The 24,044-nt window shown below is 42.3% G+C and overlaps 1 protein-coding gene across 8 annotated transcripts in view; it reads right to left on the reverse strand.

Moving 5' to 3' along the window:
- Positions 1 to 24,044, reverse strand: part of DLC1 (DLC1 Rho GTPase activating protein) — a 250,599-nt gene that overhangs the window by 160,048 nt on the left and 66,507 nt on the right. For all 8 annotated transcript variants that reach the window (XM_083457974.1, XM_083457972.1, XM_083457970.1 and 5 more), the window contains one exon: positions 20,527 to 20,688. In XM_083457974.1, the coding sequence (XP_083314100.1) occupies positions 20,527 to 20,688 (162 nt within the window). The remainder of the gene's footprint in view (positions 1 to 20,526; positions 20,689 to 24,044) is intronic.

The raw sequence follows: 24,044 nt of genomic DNA on the forward strand, positions 1-24,044 counted from the left end.
GCTTTGCTTTGTTTTAATTTTCCCACTGAGACTATAAGAAAAGAACACAAAACAGTGTGATTGCTAGTTAGCAGGCATCAAACCACCAGACGTGCAGTAGAAACAATAAGAAAATAATTTAACAGCTTTCACAGCTTCTGTGGGAACTTGGGATAGGCACATAAAGAAACCAAAGGCAATTATGAAAGAATTTCTCTTGTGCTTTGTAAAATAAGTCCCATATTCCATGTGGGTTTGTGCGATATGATTTATTAAGAGCAAAGGGGGCCACCTGTCATTCTGCAAGGCAATCCTATGGAATTTCATGGGTCTAACTGGCTGATAATATTATTAGACCACAAGACAGCAGGGAATGCAAATGTGTGACAGTTTTTACCCTCACTAAAAAGAGGTTTTATTTTATTTCTCTGCCTTTTTTTTGTTGGCAGAGAATCACAACACACTGCAGGCTTTGGGAGAAGAGCGACATAATTCATTTGCATGCCTTGGTGTTGAAAAAGCCCAGTCACACTGAAAATTATGGGGAGGCAGTATATGGCTGAAACCTGTTACATTTATCAGACTTCTGCTGTGGCTTCATAAATGAGAACAATTTAGGGTGCAATCAGACAGTGGTTTAGTTCATCCTTCTCCCCCTTTCCTTCCTTTCTTCCAGCTGCTTTCAGACAATGCTGTGGTGCTTCTTACAATTTATTTTAATCAGAATGGAGGCTGTGGAGGAATCTAGATAGTCCAGAATGCTAGCAGACCACATCCATGGCAAACATCACAAATCAGGTAGTAAGCAGAATGTGGAACCACTGACAGCCCCCCTTTTTTTCTGGGAAATAAGCACTGTATTAGTGTTAATGGCCAAGAGGGGGAAGAGAAAACAGTAATCAGATACATCATAATCATGTCATCATAATCACGCCATCATAATCATGGTGCAATTGCCTTGAAAAGTGGTTTTGCAGGACATTGCAGTGGAAAAAGCACACTGATGCAAGTTCATTGCTGAAACCTGCTAACAAGTAAAGATGACAAACTTTAACAAAAAAGCTTGTGTCTGAATATACCAATAAACTGGTTGCATTTGGATAGGCAGATGGGCTTGGTGTGAACAGAAGCTCAGTAGGGCTCATCTGCTGAATTTGTTTGGCCTTGGGGATGCCAAGATAAGCCAGCCTAGTTTCTGGGTCCTATCAGTAGCACAATCACAATAGAATTTAAGCTGTTGCTACACAAACAAGAACAAGCTCGGTTTTCATTGGTTCCTAGCTGTTCTTCAGGTTGGTTAGGGACTGGATTGCAATCAGCAAGTCTTTGGGGGGATGAGGATGAGGGAGAAAATGCACAAGCTACAATTCCCAAAGCAATATGCAAATCATCCTCCAGCTACCCATCAAGATGTGAATATCTTTGAATTTTGTGATGCAGTTCTCTAACCCAAAAATGTATACAAAAATCCATACACTAGGGGGAGGTTTGCATAAAAATGCACCTATTGGTGTAAATAACAAACAGAATACATTATATCAGGCAGAATTGTGTTCAGAAATGCGTATATTAGAGAAAATGTGTACTAAAAGGCTGATGCAGAAATGCCATGGACAAAACTAGACAAATGAGAAACTGAGAGAAACCAAAATTGATATACCTGTCCACTCCTATTTGGGGAGAAGCAACCCCCAAGAAACTGGGACCACCAATGGAGACATAGCTCCCATACCAACATCATCATTGTGCCACACACACACACACACACACACACACACACCTGAACACACCTGAACACACACTTGTTGCTGTTCAAATTGTTTTACAGATCATATTAGCGGAGGACAGATGAGAAAGATGAGTAGCTTCCTACAAGTAAAAAAGGTAAAAGGTAAAGGACTCCTGGATGGTTAAGTTCAGTCAAAGGCGACTATGGGGTGTGGTGCTCATCTCACTTTTTAGGCCAAGGGAGCCAGCGTTTGTCTACAGACGGCTTCCCAGGTCATGTGGCCAGCAGGACTAAACTGCTTCTGACGCAACGGGACACTGTGACGAGTGCCAGGGCGCATGGAAACACTGTTTACCTTCCTGCCACAGTGGTACCTATTTATCTACTTGCACTGATTTGCTTTTGAACTGTTAGGTTGGCACGAACTGGGACAGAACAAAGGGAGCTCACCACCTTCGCATGGATTCGAACCACCAACCTTCTGATCAACAAGCTCAAGAGGCTCAGTGGTTTAGACCACAGTGCCACCGGCGTCCCTAGCTTCCTACAATGCATAGCTAAAATAATTGATACATTTTTGTCTGCCCTCATGAATTATTGGATGGTAGTCATATGAATATGAAATTATGAAAACCACATTTACCAACAATATTTATGAATCTAGGATAACTTTGTACAATCTGATCAGAGTAGCATTGTGCGGCATTCAGCAGGAGATGATCTGGAGAAATTAAAGATCAACCAAGCTAAACCCAAAGCAATTGTTCTACAATCTCTAGGACATTCCTACTTGGTCCCTGTAGCTATGTTGCCTATGGTACTAATCCTGTGATTTAACAAAGATTGTGAAATCCCAAGTAACATTTCAGCTGTTTTCAATGACCTCTGAGTCTTCCTTCACACTGAATATCCTGCATCTTCACAATTTCACACCCCAGTGTATGCCTAAAGGATAGGAAAGAAAAGCAACCTTAACAACCACTCAGATAAGAATTTGTTATCTGAAGGCCAATTCAGACACTAGGAAAGAAAAATCAACACCCAGAATCATTCTCTAGGGCAACCTTCTCCAACCGGGTGCCCTCCAAATGTTTTGGACTCCAATAATATCTGACCATTGGCCATGCTTTCTGGCTGATAGGTGCTGTAGTCCAAAGCCTATGGAGGGAATTGAGTTAAGAGAAGCAATGCAGAGGCCAATTGTCTGACATGGTAATGTCCAGCTCAGCTTTCAGAAGTGTGTGTATGTGTCAAGTACATCCAAATAATGCTTCAAATTAAAAGCTTACCTACCAGAGAGGAGGTTTCTATTCTAGTTTTCTCCTAGATAGGTCAAAATGTTAGGGGGCGCACACACACCTGAAATCTGAAGTGGTACAACCATGTGCTAGAGAAATATCACATCACAGAATAAAGGTTGTCCTCAAATTTATCATTTGCTTTCCATTTCATCTGATCCCAACAGAAATTGCCACACATATTGCAACCATTTTCTTGAAGAAACCACCACAACCCCACTGCTTACACCATAAGATCATAAAGGTAGGCATGAGTGGATGAGTCTACAGCTCACCATGACTAAATGTTGCACAAAGTAGGAAGATTTGTTTCTTACACGGAACAACCAGAATGGTCTCTCTTCTGGACAATTCCTCTCAGATATTCTCTAACATTCAACTTGCCCAAGTAAACACGGGCCACTGGCTCAGCCCATAATGAGGAATGCTGCTTTGGTACTATCTAGAGCTGTGGTGGGAAATTTCTGCACCCACAGGTGATGTTGGACTTCCTCAACTCCAGCCAGCATGGCCAGTGGTCAAAGATGGTGGAAGGTGGAGTCCAGCAACATCTGGAGATCTCTATATACAGAAGCAAGAGGGAAAACTCTTTTTCCAAGGGTTGAGAAACATGTCCCAGGTGATCTAGTCCTGTCTTTCCTACTTCTGCCTGGTTGGTCATGAATCTTGGAAGGCTCAACATTTCTCCTCCTAGAGAGGAGACATTGATCTAGGATGCTCCAATGTACATGCTTCTTCATGCACAACACAGCTGTCCATGCCTTCTCAACCTGTTCAGTTGGATCCACCGCTTCCTTACGGATGCCAGAACAGGCATTATTATTATTATTATTATTATTCTGTAGAACAGCATGCATATGGGTGGGTGGGTGAGAGATAGGGTGGGGCAGGGGTTAATACAAAGTGGTAATAGCCGAGAATAATGTGGTTGTGGGAGTCGCCCCAGAGGAGAACTGTTATGCTTGCATCTGTCTCTGTCGGAGCGAAAATGTGCTGTCTCAAGCGAGGCCTATAGGGAAGAAGAGCTATACATTTCATAAATAGTTGAAAGGTGTCCAGGGACATTTTCCAGCACAACTGCAGAGCAGAACCCAGACAAGGCTATTCGGCGAGGCATAAGGAAGGACTGGAAGACGTTAAGCTACCTAGACTAAATAGGGAGCAAAAGTTCAGGTGCTTTCTTAAGGAGCTGACAGCCCTGCTGTCTTGAACGGAAGCAACAATCATCTCAGCTTGACACGGCTGCAGAGCATCCCCCAGAACCTTCAGTGACACAGCAAAGTCTTGCCGGCTCTGCCGTTTAACATTTCTGATCAATCTGAATCAATATCCTCTGTAATAGCAGAAGAAAAGGGGTGGGGAGGGGTCAGAATACTTACATACATATGCAAAGCATCTCCATATTCAGGATATAACTGTAGGCAATTAGACACCTACAACTTAGTTTTTATTCTCTGGCACACAGGAACAACGGCAGTGACATCAGTAAAAAGGTAAAGGTAAAGGTACCCCTGCCCGTACGGGCCAGTCTTGACAGACTCTAGGGTTGTGCGCCCATCTCACTCAAAGAGGCCAAGGGCCAGCGCTGTCCGAAGACACTTCCGGGTCACGTGGCCAGAGTGACATCGCTGCTCTGGCGAGCCAGAGCCGCACACGGAAACGCCGTTTTACCTTCCCGCTAGTAAGCGGTCCCTATTTATCTACTTGCACCCGAGGGTGCTTTCGAACTGCTAGGTTGGCAGGCGCTGGGACCGAACAGCGGGAGCGCACCCCGCAGCGGGGATTCGAACCGCCGACCTTTCGATCGGCAAGCCCTAGGCACTGAGGCTTTAACCCACAGCGCCACCTGCGTCCCAGTGACATCAGTACACCGTATTATATAGTGGTACTTCGGTTTATGAACTATATCTGTTCCAGACGTCTGTTCTTAAACCAAAGCTGTTCTTAAACTGAGGCGCTCTTTCCCTAATGAGGCCTCCTGCCGCTGGTGCCCTTCCACCGTTCAGCTTCCGTTCGTAGACTGAGGTAAAGTTTGCTAACCGGAACACTACTTCCGGTTTTGCGTAGTTCTTATACCAAATAGTTTGTTAACTGGTCTGTTTGTAGACTGAGTTCGTTAACTGGTCTGTTTGTAGACTGAGGTACCACTGTAGAGACCTATCCGTATGTACCGTATATGCTAAGGCCTATTGTACTGAGGAGTAATGACCCTGGAGCCAATGGAATGTTCCAGATTCTGTCAAATTTGAACTGTGGAATCTGATGAGATTCTGAACGAGGCAGGGGAAAGGAAGCTGGAAAAGTCACTAGACATCCAGAAAAAAATTGTCCTTGTTCACCATATCTTTTCTGGAATGACCCTACCTATTTCTCTCTCTCTCTCTCTTTTTAAAATGGCTTGTTTCCTAAACACCTATCCTTTTCAGTAGGCTTCCCCCCCCCACACGCTGAAACAACACGTCACTTTTGCAGTTGCTAAGCTTCATCACAATGAACCTCACTCATAGCTGGCACTGAACGGCTAGCTTGCCTTGCGAAGAAAGAATGTGGCCTGGCTGTGTGTGGCAAAGATGCACAGCGCGCCAACTCTGATTCACTTGCACAGCCTAGGAACAGACTGGAAAGACATTTAGAAGCATTGGCAAATTAACTCTTCCCTGTTCTCTTTTTGACTATAAGGAAGGGATGTAGCTTAGAGGCAGACCATCTGCTTTGCATGCAGAAAGTCCCAGGTTCAATTCGTGTCATCTCCAGAGGGCTGGGAGAGAAATCTGGAACTCAAAACGCTGGAGAGCCGCTGCCAGTGTAGTCAGGATGGAACTGGATGGACCAATGACCTGAGTCAGTATAAGGCAGCTTCCAATGTTATAATTTGTATGAAAGCTTCACCTTTTGATGATATGTAGTAGTGTTATTATTAGACTCTTGAGAGTTATTAGACTCTTGAGAGTCCCATGGACTGCAAGAAGATCAAAGCTATCCATTCTTAAGGAAATCAGCCCTGAGTGCTCACTGGAAGGACAGATCCTGAAGCTGAGGCTCCAGTACTTTGGCCACCTCATGAGAAGAGAAGACTCCCTGGAAAAGACCCTGATGTTGGGAAAGATGGAGGGCACAAGGAGAAGGGGACGACAGAGGACGAGATGGTTGGACAGTGTTCTCGAAGCTACTAACATGAGTTTGACCAAACTGTGGGAGGCAGTGGAAGACAGGAGTGCCTGGAGTGCTCTGGTCCATGCGGTCACGAAGAGTCGGACACGACTAAACGACTAAACAACAACAAGTAGTGTTATTAGAGTATTAGGTTCTAGACTCGCAGACCTCAGCCAGTTTGCTGGTTTTTTTATTTGCCCAACTGTGAGTTTTATGTCAAGGATATTTTATTCACTGATGTGTATCGGTGCATTGTATATATTTTTTTTAATACACACGTCTTTGGTAAGGACAGCCTTTACACCAGTGGCTACATAGAAAAATGTACAATGGCTGCCAGAAATATATGTGAGAACACTCTTTTGCAAGTTTCTTCACGTTTGGTTAAGTAACACAATAATTCGCAGAAGAACAAGTTTGCAAAGATCCGAAAATTATGGTAACCTCTAAAACAATGAGAAACCAGCTCCCCTATCCATGTGATTCTCATACACGCCTAGATTGTTTGCACGTGTGGGGTTCTCAATTATTCAGTGTAAGAGAAGCCATGTGGCAACCACATCCTAATTAGAAATGAATGGAAACCCATTCTGAGTTGGGCGTTTTGTGAATGTATTGACATTTTAGCATCTGGAACAAAACTCTGGAATAAGAAATGGAACTGAGCAGAGGAATCAGAAATGTACAGTACCACCAGCATGTGTCACAATATTATAACTGCTCACTTCTGAATTTCCAGGCATGCTTATTTCTCCACACTCTGCATATTACTGTGCAGCTTTCTAAGGAAACAGATTTTGGAACATGGGAAGCTGCTTCATTTTGAATCAGACCAATTTGTCCATCTAGCTCAGTATTGTCTACAGTCTGCACTGATTCTTCTTTCTGGAGATGCCTGGACGTTCTGCATGCATACCTTCCCTATACATACCTTATGGAGAATAACTTTAGGAATTAAACATAACAACAAATTCACACACTGTGTACAGATGCAACTTTCTTAACTCCCAGTAGAAATCCATCAAAAACCCCATGCATGCATATGTAATTTTAATGTTCAATTTTTCTTTTGAGAGATGGATATATTCACAACATTGATAGGATTTTCCAGTGTTGACACTCACAGCAGATCTGAACCTGGCAATGTTCTTAGAATGACAGAATTTTCCATTTCCTCATCTAAAATACTTTGCAGTCCATATCAATAGAAGTTTTGTTGTCAAACTTTGGCAGGTAAATGGAAGAATTTATTAAGCTAATGAAGCCAATTTCCAGAGCTCATTAGTATGCATCACTTTGTGATTCTTGTGAACGGGGGGTGGGGGGGGGAAACTTTCCTCGGCTATTGTATTCAGCATGGCTGAACAGGATTAAAAAGTGGATTATTCTGTAGTTAACGTATAAGTGGCTTTGTGTTGTCATTCATGGAGGTCTATGGGAATGATCAAACATGTTGGAATAATGTTTCAAGATGAATTTGGCTAATCTGACATTTGAAGATTGCCCAAAAAGTCTTGGCTGATGTGTCCAGTGTCACTCGGATAATTCTGGATTTCTTCTCATTGCCTTATGTTAATCAGACCAGATTTCAGTCTTGCTAAATTGCGGCAGAGTGGCTGTAATTTTTTTCTTCATTATCTTAGGAAGGGAAACCTCAACATCAATGAAAATTTGGAATAACTCATTCTGAAAGTCTGTAAGATTGTGTTCTCCAAACCATGGCAGTGCTTTTGTAAACTTCCCCCTAAACTCAATTACGTATGTTCTCTGCTGTGGGTAACAGTCTGCCTGGAGGTAAATGTATCAGGAAATTGTTAGATATGCCACCAAATTCCACTGAAGGCAGAGCCTAGCAGCATATTTGTGGCTCTGCCTGTACTGGATTCAAACCAGAGCAGAAGCTGGATTTACTTGAACCTGGTGGGTTCGGCTGCAAATCTGGATGTCTTCTCAAATTTCCTAGGCTGCGCCTCACATGCAATGAAGTATCTGATGCTGGGATGGGCAGTGATGCCAAGTACAACACCAGGGCATGAAGTGGGGCCAGAGAGCCATCGGCAGAGAAGCTGTCAGGGTGGATCTGTGGGGCAGCTGCAGGGTTTGGTTCCCCTCTGTCATCTCCATCAGAGCCTGCATCCAAACTGGAAACCTCATCATCCTGCCTGGACCACCTGCCTGCTTCTGCCTCTTTGCTATCCCTCAAGCTTCCAGGTTCTAGTACCTCCCAACCTGTCCACTCCTCTGAGGTGTGGCCGGCATCCCAACACCAGTGGCCATATGAACTGAATCTCTGGATTAAAGATTGCTGCTAGAACTGGCAATAATATAGTGGTACCTCGGGTTACATACGTTTCAGGTTACATACGCTTCAGGTTACAGACTCCGCTAACCCAGAAATAGTGCTTCAGGTTAAGAACTTTGCTTCAGGATAAGAACAGACTCCGGTGCTCCGGTGGCACGGCGGCAGTAGGAGGCCCCATTACCTAAAGTGGTGCTTCAGGTTAAGAACAGTTTCAGGTTAAGAACGGACCTCCGGAATGAATTAAGTACGTAACCTGAGGTACCACTGTAATACTTTTTCTTAGTTCTGGCCAATGAAGAGCAACATATTTCTTAAACTTTATATATATATATAGAGAGAGAGAGAGAGAGAAGGAACTTCTCTCTTATTGAACAGATTCAGCATTCACACTGACACTAAGTGGGTCTCAGGTCAGAGCCTGGATGGGAGACAGTCAGGGAATCCCATGTACACCACAAGATCCATGATGGAAAGAAAGACGGAACACAAATAAAATAAATAAATCTGGACTGCTGATATAACAACATTTGTCTTGCTATGATTTCCCTCCCTTTTTAGTCATCCGACTTATTTCTTCATGTCAATTTCATCACACTACTGCCCTTCCTCATTTAAGATTAATCATTCTCTCTAAACCGTTGAAAAGCTTGGGTTTTCTTTCCTGTTTTATTATATTCTCTGACACCTGAAACTTAGTAAAGATATTGTATTCCAAATTAATCTGACAGATCTGATTTCTGACTAATAACACCCGCCGAGACTTGAGATTGGAAGCTGGGAACGCATTAGGAGTCAAGAAAGCGAAAGCTATTAGAGGATCCAAGGTTTGTGCAATATTTTTGGTCAAGCACACTCAGGCGTTTCTTTCATAAGTTCTCAGAATGTATGGAGGGAGGGTTTGCACGTGCTAGCACACCCCACCTGGTCTGCATCCCTGCTGGCTCCATGACTGACCTTCAGGCTTTGAGTGATAAGACCTGAAGAGGAAATCTTTGACCGCACACTCAGAAGCTTCCATGTGAATGAGAGCCTACTGATACAGGGTTCCTGCTTATGTGCAGGGCTCTAAATGCATCCAGCTGATTATTCAAAGATTCCCCCTTTTGATCTTTGTGCTCTATGTGCAGAGAATGGCGTGAAGGTGGAAGGAACTGGTACACATCATCACTCTCCCCTTCCTACATGCAGTGAACTCATGGAGGGCGTGCCTGATCAGGGCCTGAGTTTGTTAAAGAAGCCTAGATATTTATTTTGGGGTCATGACTGCTTATCACATTGATGCCATAGTGATGTGTCGCAAGCAATACAATTTGACAGGACAAATAATAACCTCAAGCATCTAAGAAGCTTTCTTGGTGCTTGGCAGACCAACAGTGAAATCCTAACCATGTCTACTCAGACATAAGTCATATTGATTTCGGTGGGTAAGTGGGGTTAGGATAGCAGTTAAAGTATATTTTATTATCCATGCCTTAAATTCTTTGGATCTTAGATACATGGTTTCATATATGCTGTGTTCACAACCATCAAATTCTGAATGTTGCGCAGCAAGGATGGCCAAGCTTAGTGTGGTGGCTAGACTCAACTGCACCACTTGTTGATCCTTGAATTTAAGAGTGGGGAACTTGTGGCCCTCCAGATGTGGTTGGACTCTCATCTGCCCTAGATTGCATGCTAACGGTCAGGGCTTGCAGATATAGTGCACCAAATAACATCTGGAGACCATAGGTCCCCCAAATCTGCTGTAATTCATGGGTTAATTTTGTAGCATCAAAAACTTCCACACAACATCAGTAGAGTTATTAAAGCTGTCATATGGATAGCAAGTCATTTATCTGCCTCAATATTTTTTTAAAAAAGATTCTAGATGCTTAAATGAAATACAGACCACTACTTGTTCAGTTTTGGGAAATAAAACTTCTGCTGACATTTTGCAATGCCAAGCCGCCTTTTCTAGCTAGATTTTATTCATCAAACAACCTACAGAAACTTGAATGGCAGACAATCCTGCCACCTGTTTCTTATGAAGGGATGACCCTAATTCAAAGCAGAAGGGAGCAATCAAAAATTTTATTTATTCAAAAAGAAATTGCTTAACTTTGAATGAAAATTCTGGCTGTGCTTTATTTCATTGTTTGACCAGATGAAACACATCTGTGAACCAGCACATAAGACCTTTGGAGGGGTGTGTGTGTGTGTATTTTGCTTACTATTGTGACACTGTCACTGCCAACTATACCTCTTCTTTCCTGTTTAGAACTATCGGAAGTGAATGGGTCAGAGAAGACTCCTTGAAAATTATGGACATGACTAACCTCGATCCATTAATTTCAACGAGGTTACTCTGAGCATAATTTAACTGGACATAACCGATTATTTCTATTATGTATTTTGTCAACTGGAAACAAATGAAGTCCAAGCAATGTATTATAAACACATGAATAAAAAGGTTAAATAAATTGTTATACATAATAATTAACTTGGAGAGTCTGCTGAGTACAGGAAGAGAACGAAGCTATTCAGTTTACTTTTGCATGTAATATCAATCACCCTTAACTGGGGGGAAACAGAAAATTGTTCCATAGACTTACCTCTTTCTGCTTTCATGTAGTTTTCTAAGCATATTTTCTAAGTTTCTAAGCATATTTTAATGGGTATTCCCCCCACTAATTCTAGTCATTGTCTGACCAATTAATTTTACTAAGAAAGGCTGTAATCTGATGAATGCTTTCCTGAGAGTAAGCCCCTCTGAACTTATTAGGACTTGCTTCCAATTAAACATGCACAGGGATGTGTGGTTTATTAAGAAAATGATTAAAACAGACTTTGAAATGGGATCCTTAACGTAATTCATCCTTTCCGTCTGCTTTTGTATCTTGTACACCATAGACTTTCTTGATGCAAGCAGTAGATGGCAGCATTCAGTGAGTTAACTGAACCCAACAGAAAGCAAGACTATATGCTATGGTTAGAATGCAGAGTGGTCCTACTAAGCCAATATGTTAAGTTTCATAAGTGTTCATGTACATCTCAGCTGAAATGGCTGCAAAGACACTTCCTTTCCAACATGGTTTTCTGTATGCAATACTCCCAGGCTGTATACAATAATACCATGTTATGTTTGAAATTGCCATGGTTTGAATATTCTGTCACCACAGCAATACAGGTGTCCTATTCTCTTTAGTGGTACAACCATCCAAAGAATGAGCTTATCAGGTTTCAGTTTCACTGCACCTATTCAGGGGACACTTCCAAGGTACAGTGCCCACCTCTCCTTCCTGCTCTACATTATCTGCTTGTTTCTTGGGGCTGAGTCCGAGATGAGTCAAGGACTTGGAACCAGGAGGTGTGATGCAAGCTAGTGGTCACAATTGATGAGCAAGGCAGGACCAAAGGACAAACCAGAAATAAGCCAAGAGTCAGAACCAAAGAACAAAGGAAGAACGAGTCAGGAGTCAGCAACGTACCAGAGTTTAGGAAGACCTTGCTGTTCGAGCAAGGCCCAACTGGATAAGGGAGCCAACTGTATTCCTTTTTGCCCAGAAAGTTCTGGTGGTCAGCCTGGGTGGGCAGAGTAAATCTAGATGATTCTTCACTGAGATGGCTTCCTCCTGCAGTTCAGTGGTTCACCACATGGGGCAGCCACACATAGATTCCAGCAGCACCTGACACCAACCAGGGTGTCCTTCTCAGGTGAATTAATCAGTGCTATGTTCTTCTGTGTTCCATTCTGCAGTCACTTCCTTTACTTCAGTCATAATTTTAAATTGTTTGTTTCTACTCTTGTCTGGGTTCAGCAGCTTTTGCCCATCTGACAAGTATTTTGGTCCAGTGCTCTCTTTATTTTTCTATGTTTTAAAAAATCTTTTTTATTCAATTTTACACTATACATTTGAAGTCAAACATTAATCATAATCGTCAACATTTAGGATTCCCTGAATCCTTAGACTTGCCTCCACCTCCCCATGGTTTCCATTATCAAACTTTTCCTACTGCATCATATATTCTCTCTATTATTCTTAAGGTAATCCATTTTTACCTTAGTTTTAATACATTACAAACATTATTCAAATCCTGCCAAAGTTTTTAGTTGTTTACAGTGTTATCTTAAGTAAATTGTCCATTTTTTCCCATTCCTTATTGAAGTTTCTATCTTCCTAGTTTCTGATTTTCCTGGTCATTTTCACCATTTTGGCGTAGTCCATCATCTTCAAGAACCATTCGTCTCTGGGAGGACTTTATCTTCCTCTCCTTATTTTTCTAAATGATCTATTAGTATGAGGTGGATACCGAATGAGGTTCTTGATCTGATTGGTACATGGAGTTAAGAGCAAGTTCAGTGTGTGTGTGTGTGTGTACCAAACCAAAGTTGCCCTGTAATTTCCCAGAAGTCCCAGGTGGATAGCAATGGAGTACCATACCAAGAAAAGTGAGAGGCCCTGAAACACATTTACAGCTGTGTCAAGAAACATAATGCGAAATCCGGTACTGGTCCCAACAGATGACTATGGCCAACCAGGTTGCATTTCTGCCGCAGATAGGAACACAGGAAGCCAGCTGCCTTTGGTCTATCATGCTTAGCACTGTTGATTCCAACTGACAGTTGCTCTCAGGAGTCTTTTCCTAAGCCCTCCCTGAAGATGGCAGGGATGGGACCTGGGAATTTCTACATGTGAAGCGCGTTCTCCGCCACTGAGTGTAGCTCAGAGTGTAGCAACAGACCAGGGGGTAGATGCTGCGTTTTGTGTCATATCAATGATGATAGATGCATCTGCATCTGGCAGGCTTTTCCAAATTTGGGAGGCGTTTTTGCAGTGGGAAAGATCTTTGAGGTTAATCTGCTAGGTGCTTTGGGTTGGCTGATTCATTCATCTTTTAAAATGAAAATCTGTAGATGCTGACTTGCTTTTATAAATCCTTTTTGCTGCAAAGATTCATTGCTGATTTTATTGTCACTGATATTTTTAGTGTTTTAATATATTTTTCTAAGCTTCCCTATAAGACTTTCTGAAAGGTAAAGGAATATATCAGTAAAATAACTAAATAAAGATTGGTCTGGTTTGCATTATTAAAGCCACTGAACATTTGTTTGGCCAAACTGTTGGTGTTGTATGTGCTACCAAGCCTTCAATAATTGGGGACCCAGTTATCTGAAAGAGCAACACTTGCCATATCAGCCTACACATGCATTGAGATCTGCAAGATAGTCTTTCTTGCCATCCCACTGCCAGGGAAAGCCTACAGTATGATGATAGAGAATATAGTCTTTTTTTTTTGGAGTTGTGGAATTCCCTTGTCCTTGAGATTTTGCTGGTGCTGACATTATTTGGCTGGGTGTTTTTTTTTGGGGGGGGGCACTACCTTTGCCCAGGCTTTTGTGGAGAGCTGATGAGACGTTTCCGTTGTATATTAATGCTTGCTGCTATATTTCTGTGTTGTTGTTACTGTGTGTATTTCATCTGATGTTTTAATTCTTGAGATCCATATTGATGTTTCAGGTTTATAGCACAAAATTCACAGAAAATATATGGGACAAAGAAAATCTGTTGCAGAAAGCATCCTAATATTTGTTGGTGGAAAAAGATGACCTTGCTTAATGCAATAACAGTCTATTATGCCTACATTCAAATCATGTATGCACCACATACAGTTTTTAAAGCTTTTTGCATTACAGTAGCACCTAGCAAAAACAACTCATATGCAAACTCATATGCACACACACACACACCAACAGTGGCAGTGATGTAATTGTCCATTGTAATTCTTCCCACTGAAATCAACTCAGCTTCACAGTGCTTAACTGCAGCTGGACTACCTCAAATACCTTTAACAGGTAGCACCATAATTGTGCAAACATGCATTGCTTTGGAAGGCAAGTCAGTCTGAGAATATTTAAGTCCCCACCCCACCTGCAAAGGTTCTTTCCCTCAAAATGCCATGTGATCGCCTGAACTAGGGCAAAAGTCTCAGCAGTCAGCTATGAGTCTTGCAGTGCCCTCCTGCAACAGAAACTCAGGGCTGATATAGCCTCCTGCATTCTGTCCCCATGGAAGCAATCTAAAGCATTGTTTTTAAATTGAAAGGATTCCTGCCCCATGTTTATGCTGAGCTTCTTCATCAACACCTCAATTGCTAGCTGAAAGAAATGGCACTTAGTTCTCTGATGCAGAGATCAATGATAACAAACTTACCAAGGTCCTAAATTTCTTAAAGATATTGTTATGTGCCCTCCGTCGCATGACACAAGGGGACTGGGAGTACTACCTCGCTGCATTTCTCCCCCAGCACAATGACTGGCCGGAGCCCAGTGGAACTACTCATGGGCCGGCGTCTCACAAGACGGGACCACCTTCACCCCGACAGGGCCCATGACGAGGCAGCAGTGGGGGAAGGTAGGAACCCCTGGACTTTCCAGCCCCACGACCCAGTGTATGCAAAGAACTTCGGGGCGGGCTCAACACGGGTACCTGCCACAGTCACCAGGGCAACTGGCCTCGTGTCATATGAGATGCTAACGGAGTAGCGCCGCCACTGCAATCAACTATGGCAACGATTCCCAGGGGGGAAACTGCGATGAGGGCTGGACAGAGGAATCCCAAGGGGATAGCAGAAGGGTGAGGCCCATAGAGCAGGAGGAGCAGGTAAGGGAGGCAGAACTGGGAAGGCTGAGCAGCCACAGGAACCAGAACCACGACCGAGTGGACCAGCGGCGCCCAACCCAACGGCCCCGTCACAGCTGGCAGCCCTGGAACAAGAGCCAGAACCAGGAACCTCTACCGAGAGACACCCGAGACCACAACGCATATGTAGGCAACTGGGATACCTCAACAACTATGAATGCTAACCTTCTGGGCGCAACGGGAACTTAGAGGGGAGGGGTGTTATGTACTAAGCTTGGATCCTAGAACAATAGGCAAGTAGGATCCTAGAATGCAACAACTGATTGGCTTGCAGGAAAAGACCAATCAGGCTCCAGGAGGAAGTTAATCAGCCTATTAGGCTGGTAGGATCGTAGAATGCAACAACTGATTGGCCTGCAGGAAAAAACCAATCAGGCTTCAGGAGGGAAGCAGAATCAGCCAATCAGACGGGACTCATTGTGTAAATAATGTATATAAAAGCCTGAGGTTTGGGTGCCAATTCAATCACTGTTTTACAAGCTGCAATAAAGAGCATGAAATCACTACAGGACTCCGAATATATTTCAGATATACATCTCCCTAAATTCTCAATTACAAGATTTTAAACTGCAGATTGACTGTCACATGGACATTTTACATTTTGCTGGATGCAGTAGACAGCTATGGAGGTTGCCCCCAGATGAGGGTGACATCAGTTTCTCCAGCAGACAGTGACATCTGGAATACTTAACTCCTTCCCCTTTCTCCTTGTTAGCTTAGTTTTCTTCATGTTTCTCATACTTACTGGGGGAAAGGACTGCTGACTGTTGTGTTTTCAGACTGATTTACATTCCTCTGTGGCTTACAATTGCCAAATGTATAGTTAAAAGTTTAGAAATCAGCGTCTGTGTCAGAGGCTGGCAAATAAAAGCCTGAACTGATGAAATCAATAACTTACAGATGACCCCCAAAGCACATTCCACACCAAGCAGCCATGTTGTGGTGCGCCTCTTTTGCAGCCACAGTGAAATACCTTCTTAGCTTCGAGATGCAACACATCAGAATTACATTCACATATGAATGAGCCTTCACAGAGTGAATGCTTTCACTTTTTTCATCACCTCAGCCACAATGAAATCGATTCACACCCTCTGCTATGATCTTAAACTGCTGTACATGCATGTATGTATCCTCACTTCAACAATAAATGTACTAAACTATGAACAGAAAACAGATTAAATGTACTTAAAGACACAAACACACAGCCTCTGTGGAACAGAAATTTTGTCTCTTAGTTGGGATATCAAGTCAAATTATCACCCAAGAGAATTCTGGCAACACCTCCTCCATCATAGTGCTGTGGGTTCTCAGGAGACCCCTATTTCCTCACAGAATTACAATTACCAGAGTTTCCTGGAAAGAGGGATTTATTTCTAAACCACTCTGGAAATTGTAGCTCTGTGAGGGGAATAGGGGTCTCTTAACAACTCTCAGCACCCTTAATGAACCACTCTTCCCAGGGTTCTTTGGGGGAATCCATGACTCAAAGATGTATAATGGTGCTCTAAACGTTTGGTACAGATGTGGCACCTGTATGTGTCAACACAGACCAGGTCTATCAGCTGCTCAGGAGGAGGAACACCCAGCCCAGAAACTGATTGTGGAATCTAGTGATGCAATACCTCTCATTTTTTCAATTTCTGATACTATCTGTTTTTGGCACACCTAAAGGTAAAGGTAAAGGGACCCCTGACCATTAGGTCCAGTTGTGGCCGACTCTGGGGTTGCGGCACTCATCTCGCTTTACTGGCCGAGGGAGCTGGCATATAGCTTCTGGGTCATGTGGCCTGCATGACTAAGCCGCTTCTGGCGAACCAGAGCAGCGCACGGAAACGCCGTTTAACTTCCCGCCAGAGTGGTACCTATTTATCTACTTGCACTTTGACGTGCTTTCGAACTGCTAGGTTGGCAGGAGCAGGGACCGAGCAACGGGAGCTGACCCCATCACGGGGATTCGAACCACGACCTTCTGATCAGCAAGTCCTAGGCTCTGTGGTTTAACCCACAGTGCCACCCGCATCCCTATAGGCACCTAATATTTACTCTGAATAAAATGATTTATACACAGAAGTTAAAGTAGTAAGATCAATCACTTTACCAAATCACTTTTTATTATCTTACGGTTTACCATGCGTTAACAGTGTATTATATTTATCCATTCCCTCATATAACTTGAGACTTTCCACTGTTTTCTATATAAAATTAATTAATAAATGCATTCCCCAACCCTTCTAAAAAAAGGTCTCCCACTGGTCTCAAAAATATTACAATAGCAGCTCACAAGAATGAAATAAAATATCTTAAGTGGGCATATTATACATAGTCCAACTTTCCAGAGTGAAAGTATATAAAATAAAGCTCTCAGTAGCCATCTACCTTTATTTTATTATTTTTAAGATAGCAATGGACAATAAACTCCAATAAATAAGAGATGCTATTAAGAGATTTCCGCATTGTTATTGTTGCTCTGCTTGATTCACCTGGTAGCCACTGATGGACATCCAATTTTTTGATGAACCCTTTCCAGCTCCTCTTTTGTTTCTTTTCATGATCTGAGTTGTCTGGCTCAACTTACTTTTGCATGGTATTAAATAAGACATGCCAGATTAGTGGTTTCAATAGTGGTGGAAAGAACTTCCAATTGACTTAAACACAAACCAGATCATTTGGAACAAGTGTTTTTTGGCTGCTGGGATTCTAAATTGCAGATGAGTTTTGGCCCAAGTAGCCTAGGGATGGGCTGAACCATGGAGTTTGATACTAAAAAAGCGTGGGCAGCCTTGGACTTTCCATTAAGAAACTTGCTCAGACTTTCATCTCCATTTCTCATTCCTGGTTCTGCCAACAAATGACATCTTAGGATGTCAGCTTGAAGATATACGATGCAGAAATCATGCTGAAGCTAAATATGGGTCTGGCAGTGCCTGGATGAGAGACCATCTGGAATCCTTATGTATGTTTACATTCAGGTATAAAATCCATAATGGAAGAAAAGCAGAATATAAATGCAACAAATGGATTAATTAATAATGAAACCCATGCTTGATGTGATCTACAACATCCTACTGGGCTGAACTAACTAGATTCTGTAGACCTGATTTTCCCCCAGTTGGGTTTTGCTATGGGATACGCATATCTTTCCGCTTAAATTTCACATTGAGGGTAATTTGGGACAGTTATAACTCTGAATTCACTTCTGACTGAAAACAGCAATAAATGCTGCTGAGTCTTAGGACTTAATTAGTTTTTGACTTTCACTATCCAACAAACCTCAGTGTCCTTACTCATTTCACCCAGGAAATACAAACCAAATTATCCTTAGCTGGGTACCTTAATACATTACTGCTCCTAATGTTATTGTTTTTAAAGCATTTTTATCCATTTTTATTGATCCTTGGCTGGTTTCAGAATTTGTACAAAATCTAACAACAATGAGCAGATATGAAATACAGGTTGGCCAGTGAGATATACAGAACTATACATTCTGAGAAAGATTTCTCTTGCAGCAATCTTATTCCAAATATTCCAGTTAGAAGCCACCCCTGACAGGTAATAAAACTCTTGGTAGTTCCCATAATCTTTAATGGTGGAAATTATTGAGATGCTAATTCCAAGAGTCCATAGCTCAGTGGCTGGTAGAGCATCTGCTTTGGATGCACAAAGTCCCAGGTACTATCCCCAATATATCCAGGTAGGGCTGGGGGAGTCTGCCAGTCAGTTTAGACAGTATTGGTCTAGAATGACTAAAGATCTGACTCAGTATAAGGCACCTTCTTATATACCTTCTCTCATGTATGAATCCAAAGCCACTAATGCATGCATTCAAGTATAATCATGCATGATCACCAGAGATCCTTACCTCTAAAATATCGTTTTACAAGGCAGGAAGTGGTATATCAGAATTGAAAACTCAAGAAATCGTCACATGGAGCATCCGCTAACAGTTGAGTTCCTAGCCCCTTGTTCACCTCCGTCACACATTTTGCTGTGGCCTGTGTAACCCACACAGATACCCCACTGGCACACAAAGCATAAAATCCACCTTGTTCTCTACTCAGTTTGACATGATAACATTCCACAACAAATATCCTCCGCAGCTGGCCAGCTGAAGCATGCAGTTTTGACAGTGTTGGGAAATGCGTCCAATGGTTTTAAACAGAAACCAGACCATTTGGAACCAGCGCTCCTTGGCTGAACGAAGAGCAACACAACTGGTCACATCCAACCCTATTGAATCATTTTGGATGAGTGTCACTGCACATCTGTGAACGCCACCAAGTCTTTTCCAAGAGGAGGAAGTAGAAGTTATTATCATTGCCCTCTATTCTTCTTGATGTCACACTGCTGCTCAGTTCCATTTCACCTGGGCCTGTGGTTCCCAATGTGGGGCACACACACCACAGGGGGGCAATTTGCTTTTTAAGTGGGCAATTTGAGAATGAGTTATTAACAGTTAATGGCCTTTTAGGCTTCCTCCACATGAATAGGAGTTCACTTTTTTGAATAATAAGAATTATATGTCACAGGTTGGGGGGCATCAGGATTTCAGAGATGCTTAGGTGGGGCATGGCCAAAAAACAGATTGGGAACCTCTGACCAAAGAGCAGAAGAACTGCTCACACATTTCTGGCCCAGGGCCAGCTGCATGCTACTTGAGATCTCCCATCATATTTGATCTCCTAAAACAAAACTGTGTGGCCTTCCAGATGTTGCAGGACTACAGCTTTCATTTTCCCTGATCATTGGCCATGTTGGCTGGGGTCATGGGAGCTGGAGATCAACAATCTCTGGAGGGGCACAGGTTTCCCACCTCATTCCCACAAGCAGCTCTCTGCTTGAGAGAGATTTGGGTTGCAGCAAGCTTGACCCATTGCCCTTGCAGCGGTTCTCCAATGCAAATCTCTCCTGGAAATGCGATAAGCAAGGGAGGGGAAAGACACAGGCATAGTACAGGCCATTCACATCACATGCAGTTGACCTTAGGTCTGCCATGTGAATTGGCAGGCTAAACATTTTACTCCCTTACTAGGGAGGAGGACTCCCACTGGGAGGATCTGCTGGCAGACCCACCTTCTCTGTCAGCAGGTCTTATGTTCTGGTCTTCTCTTATCAGACACTGCAAGGAGCATCTCATGAAACCAAATCCTGCTTAACTGAGGAACTTGCCTTCCCATGACCACCCCCCCAACTTAGAAGCACTCAATTTCAGATTTCACCGGGAGCATCCCTGGAACTTCTCCCCTGCAAAATAGCAAATGTGAACGAACCTTGTAAGACCTTGATGGCAATCCACATTCCAAAGGCAGTAGGGCTTGGCTACTTGTTCTTCTCCCAGTTCTCCCCATACGAAAACCAATGCTACCATAGAATAATTTTAAGACTCACCCCAGCCTTTGGTTTAGCTCCAGAACCAGTCATTGGTGTGGAAAATGCTCGATCAGCAACATAGGGGGGTGGAAGAGGTGGAGACGGTGGGGGTCGTACGTTTGCTTGCTGGTGGCTCAGTATCGCAATGTCCACTTTAGAATCAGGATGCAATTCCAAATCCTTTTTTAAAGAAAAGAAGGACAAATCTCTTTAAGGGATGTGCCTGGTTCTGCCAACAAATGACATCTTAGGATGTCAGCTTGAAGATATATGATGGCTACCATTCTATTACCTACAGGAAATACATTAAATCACACATTGATGTTGTTTTTTTATTAAAAACGTTTGCAACTTTCTCTACATTCCTATACATTCTTGTTCTAAGTAATAATAATGATCTAATCACTGTTGTTCCCTGACACTGTAATATACCTTGAGATCAAAGCTGCAACGCCCTAAAATAAGTTTTTTTTTTTTTAAAAAAACCCTTTGTTTACGAGCCAGGTTTTTTCAGAAGTCTGGCATGTTTTCTCCTTGTATTTCCTGTACACCTCAGATTATGTCCGCACCTTTTGTCTCTGGAAGCATCTGATACCTCCAGCACCATGTGGAAATTGTTATGCAGCTGGAGTGACATCATTTGAACCCTTGTGCAGGTGAAACCTCTTGTGGTTTCTTAAAACTTACAATGTAAACAAAAACTTGGTAACATCCATGTCTAGCGATGGGGGAATCCGTCAATTTTAGTTTATCTCAATTTTTATTTTTTCCACTCTTAAGTTCAGTTCCTCACATTTCTCCATCAGTTTGCTTAAAATAATAATAATAAAAATCTCCTTATGAAAACGCAGTAGCATTTTAGTGCATATTTCTTCTAATTCCCCTAAAATTGCCTCTGTACGCACTTTTGCCTAACATTGTTGCAAAGCAGTTTTCCTTTATAAAATGCATTTTGGGTACATTGCTTTCACTAATAAATACACACTTTGCCTTATGCCCTTTTCCACAAGTTACTTGACTGGAGAACTGTATTGCAAAATTCAAAGAAGTGTGAATTCAAAGGGTAAATGTGTTTCGGTTTGCACATTGTTTCAGAAATTGTGAATCAGGTAGGTTCACTAATTAATGCAGACTGAATCAAATTTCCCTCTCACCCCTATGCATGCCTCAATGCTTCAAACTTTTTGTAATATTTGCAGCAGGGCTGAGGAATGTCCGAACTCAAACTTCCATTAGCTATGGATATCATGACCAATGATCAGGGATGGGGAGAGTTGTAGTCCAATAACACCTGGAAGGCCACAGGTTCCCCATCCTTGATTTACAGAGGAGGCCACAATTCAGTATGTAGTTATGCACAATGAATTCCTATGGAAAACAACTAAGCATATAAACTAAATATTGTAACTGTGTATTGGATTCTAGCCTAAGGCTATATATATGAATTCAGAAATGTGAACATTACATGTTACATGTATACGCATGTTTAAGGCTTGCCATCTTTTCTACTGGTTCTGGTTCTGAAGTAAGATGGGTTACAGAGGTGACGTTTATAGATCATGAGCTGCCTTTATATAATTCAGTGGTTGGTTGGTTGGTTTTTCATTTCCCACATTCAAAGAATCCTTTCCACTTCAAGCGGTCCACCTAAGGACCTCTGCATGCTGAAATGATTTCAGCATGAAGTTCCCGTAGCACAATGGCCAGGCCTATTGCTCAGTATAAAGTGAGACTTCAATCAACAACCTATCTGATTCTCGCTTATGAGCACACATTAAGAGGACGATCAATAGATCTGGGCAAGATGTTTTTCCGCGAAGCTTGTCTATCACCTGTCTATTTTAAAGTTTTTATTGTTTTTATTTTGATTAATTTTATTATGTATTTTGTTCTTCATATATTGTAACTTTTTGTTGTTAACTGCCCTGAGACGTATGGATATAGGGCAGTATACAAATTAATATTATATAATATAATGATGTAATATACAATAATATTGCTACTAATATTCTTATTAAGGAGCCCCAGAAAAGTCTGATGATGGGTCTATAAACGTAGGAGGAAGCGGTAGAATAGATTCTGCCACTTTGGACTGGAAATACGGATTTCATGTTTATTTTTTGACTGTTAACCCATTTTGGGGAAAAAGTGAGCAAAAAATCCTAGCACACGAGGAGGACAGGTTTTAGCCCAACCCCCTCCCTAGTTTTCTACTTGCAAGGAATTTTCTGTCAATGGCATCATTTTTATTTTTTATTTTTAAAAAAAGGTGATTTCCACCTGCCGTTTGAAATGCCACAGTACATCTACCACCTTGTTCCCATCTCATTGCAATATATCTATATATAGCAGTGGCTTACCAAATCTCATAAATTCAGTCACCACATGCCACTACTGTGATTTTGTTTTTTTGAAAATCCAGCTTATTTCAGGGATAAACAAAATAAAGGGTAAAAATAACTTGCAGGGCAGTCCCATATACATTTACTCAAAAGTCCCACTGAGTTCAATAAGGCTTACTCTTTGGTAAGTGGGCATAAAAGGTAAAGGACCCCAACAGTTAAGTCCAGTCGCGGACAACTCTGGGGTTGTGGTGCTCATCTCGCTTTACAGGCTGAGGGAGTTGGTGTTTGTCCGCAGACAGTTTTTCCGGGTCATGTGGCCAGCATGACTAAGCTGCACACAGAAACATTGTTTACCTTCCTGCCGGAGCGGTATGTATTTATCTACTTGCACTTTGACGTGCTTTCAAACTGCTAGGTTGGCAGGAGCAGGGACCGAACAATGGGAGCTCACTCCATCACAGGGATTCGAACCGCCGACCTTCTGATCGACAAGTCCAAGAGGCTCAGTGGTTTCGACCACAGTGCCACCCACGTCCCAAGTGGGCATAGGTTTGCAATTTTAGTGACCAACGCACAACACAACACTATGTTTTCCATACCAGAATCACTGAAATGAAGGGGAGTTGTGGGGAAAAAGAGGATTTTGCCCCTAAAAGTGCTCTTTAACCGGTCTGCATGTGTGTGTGTATATTGCCAGAATAGTGTTTTACCTCATCCTTTCCAATATCACAACATATACTCCCATTGAATAAAACTATCTAAAAAAGACAAACAATGCTTTGTTGTCAGAATATTATTTTAACCGAGGCAGAATTTGTAAGCAGCCCATAAATGCCTCCTTGCCGGGGGCGCTGGGTCTTACTGAAATGTGGACCCAATAAAAAACACAACATTTCAGCACTTTCTCTTGCAAATTCAGCACCCATTGCATCAGACCATTGTGCTGGCACGACTCTAACCCCAGTCTGATTGACTTTAAAAAACACACAGAGAAGCTTGGCAGGGGACAGGGGAGTCCAATATCTTTTGAATTTTGTACCCTTCACTTGCTTTGGTTTTAGTAGTTCTTAGAACTCTCCCAGTGTGGAGGGAGGCCAAGAAGGAATAAATGAGTAGCTGGAGGCTAGGAAATGGAACATTACACAGACACACAGACACAAACACACAAACACACATACATATACACCTTTT

The sequence above is a fragment of the Podarcis tiliguerta genome (genome assembly GCF_965153285.1).
Source record: "Podarcis tiliguerta genome assembly, chromosome: 9".
NCBI lineage: Eukaryota > Metazoa > Chordata > Lepidosauria > Squamata > Lacertidae > Podarcis > Podarcis tiliguerta.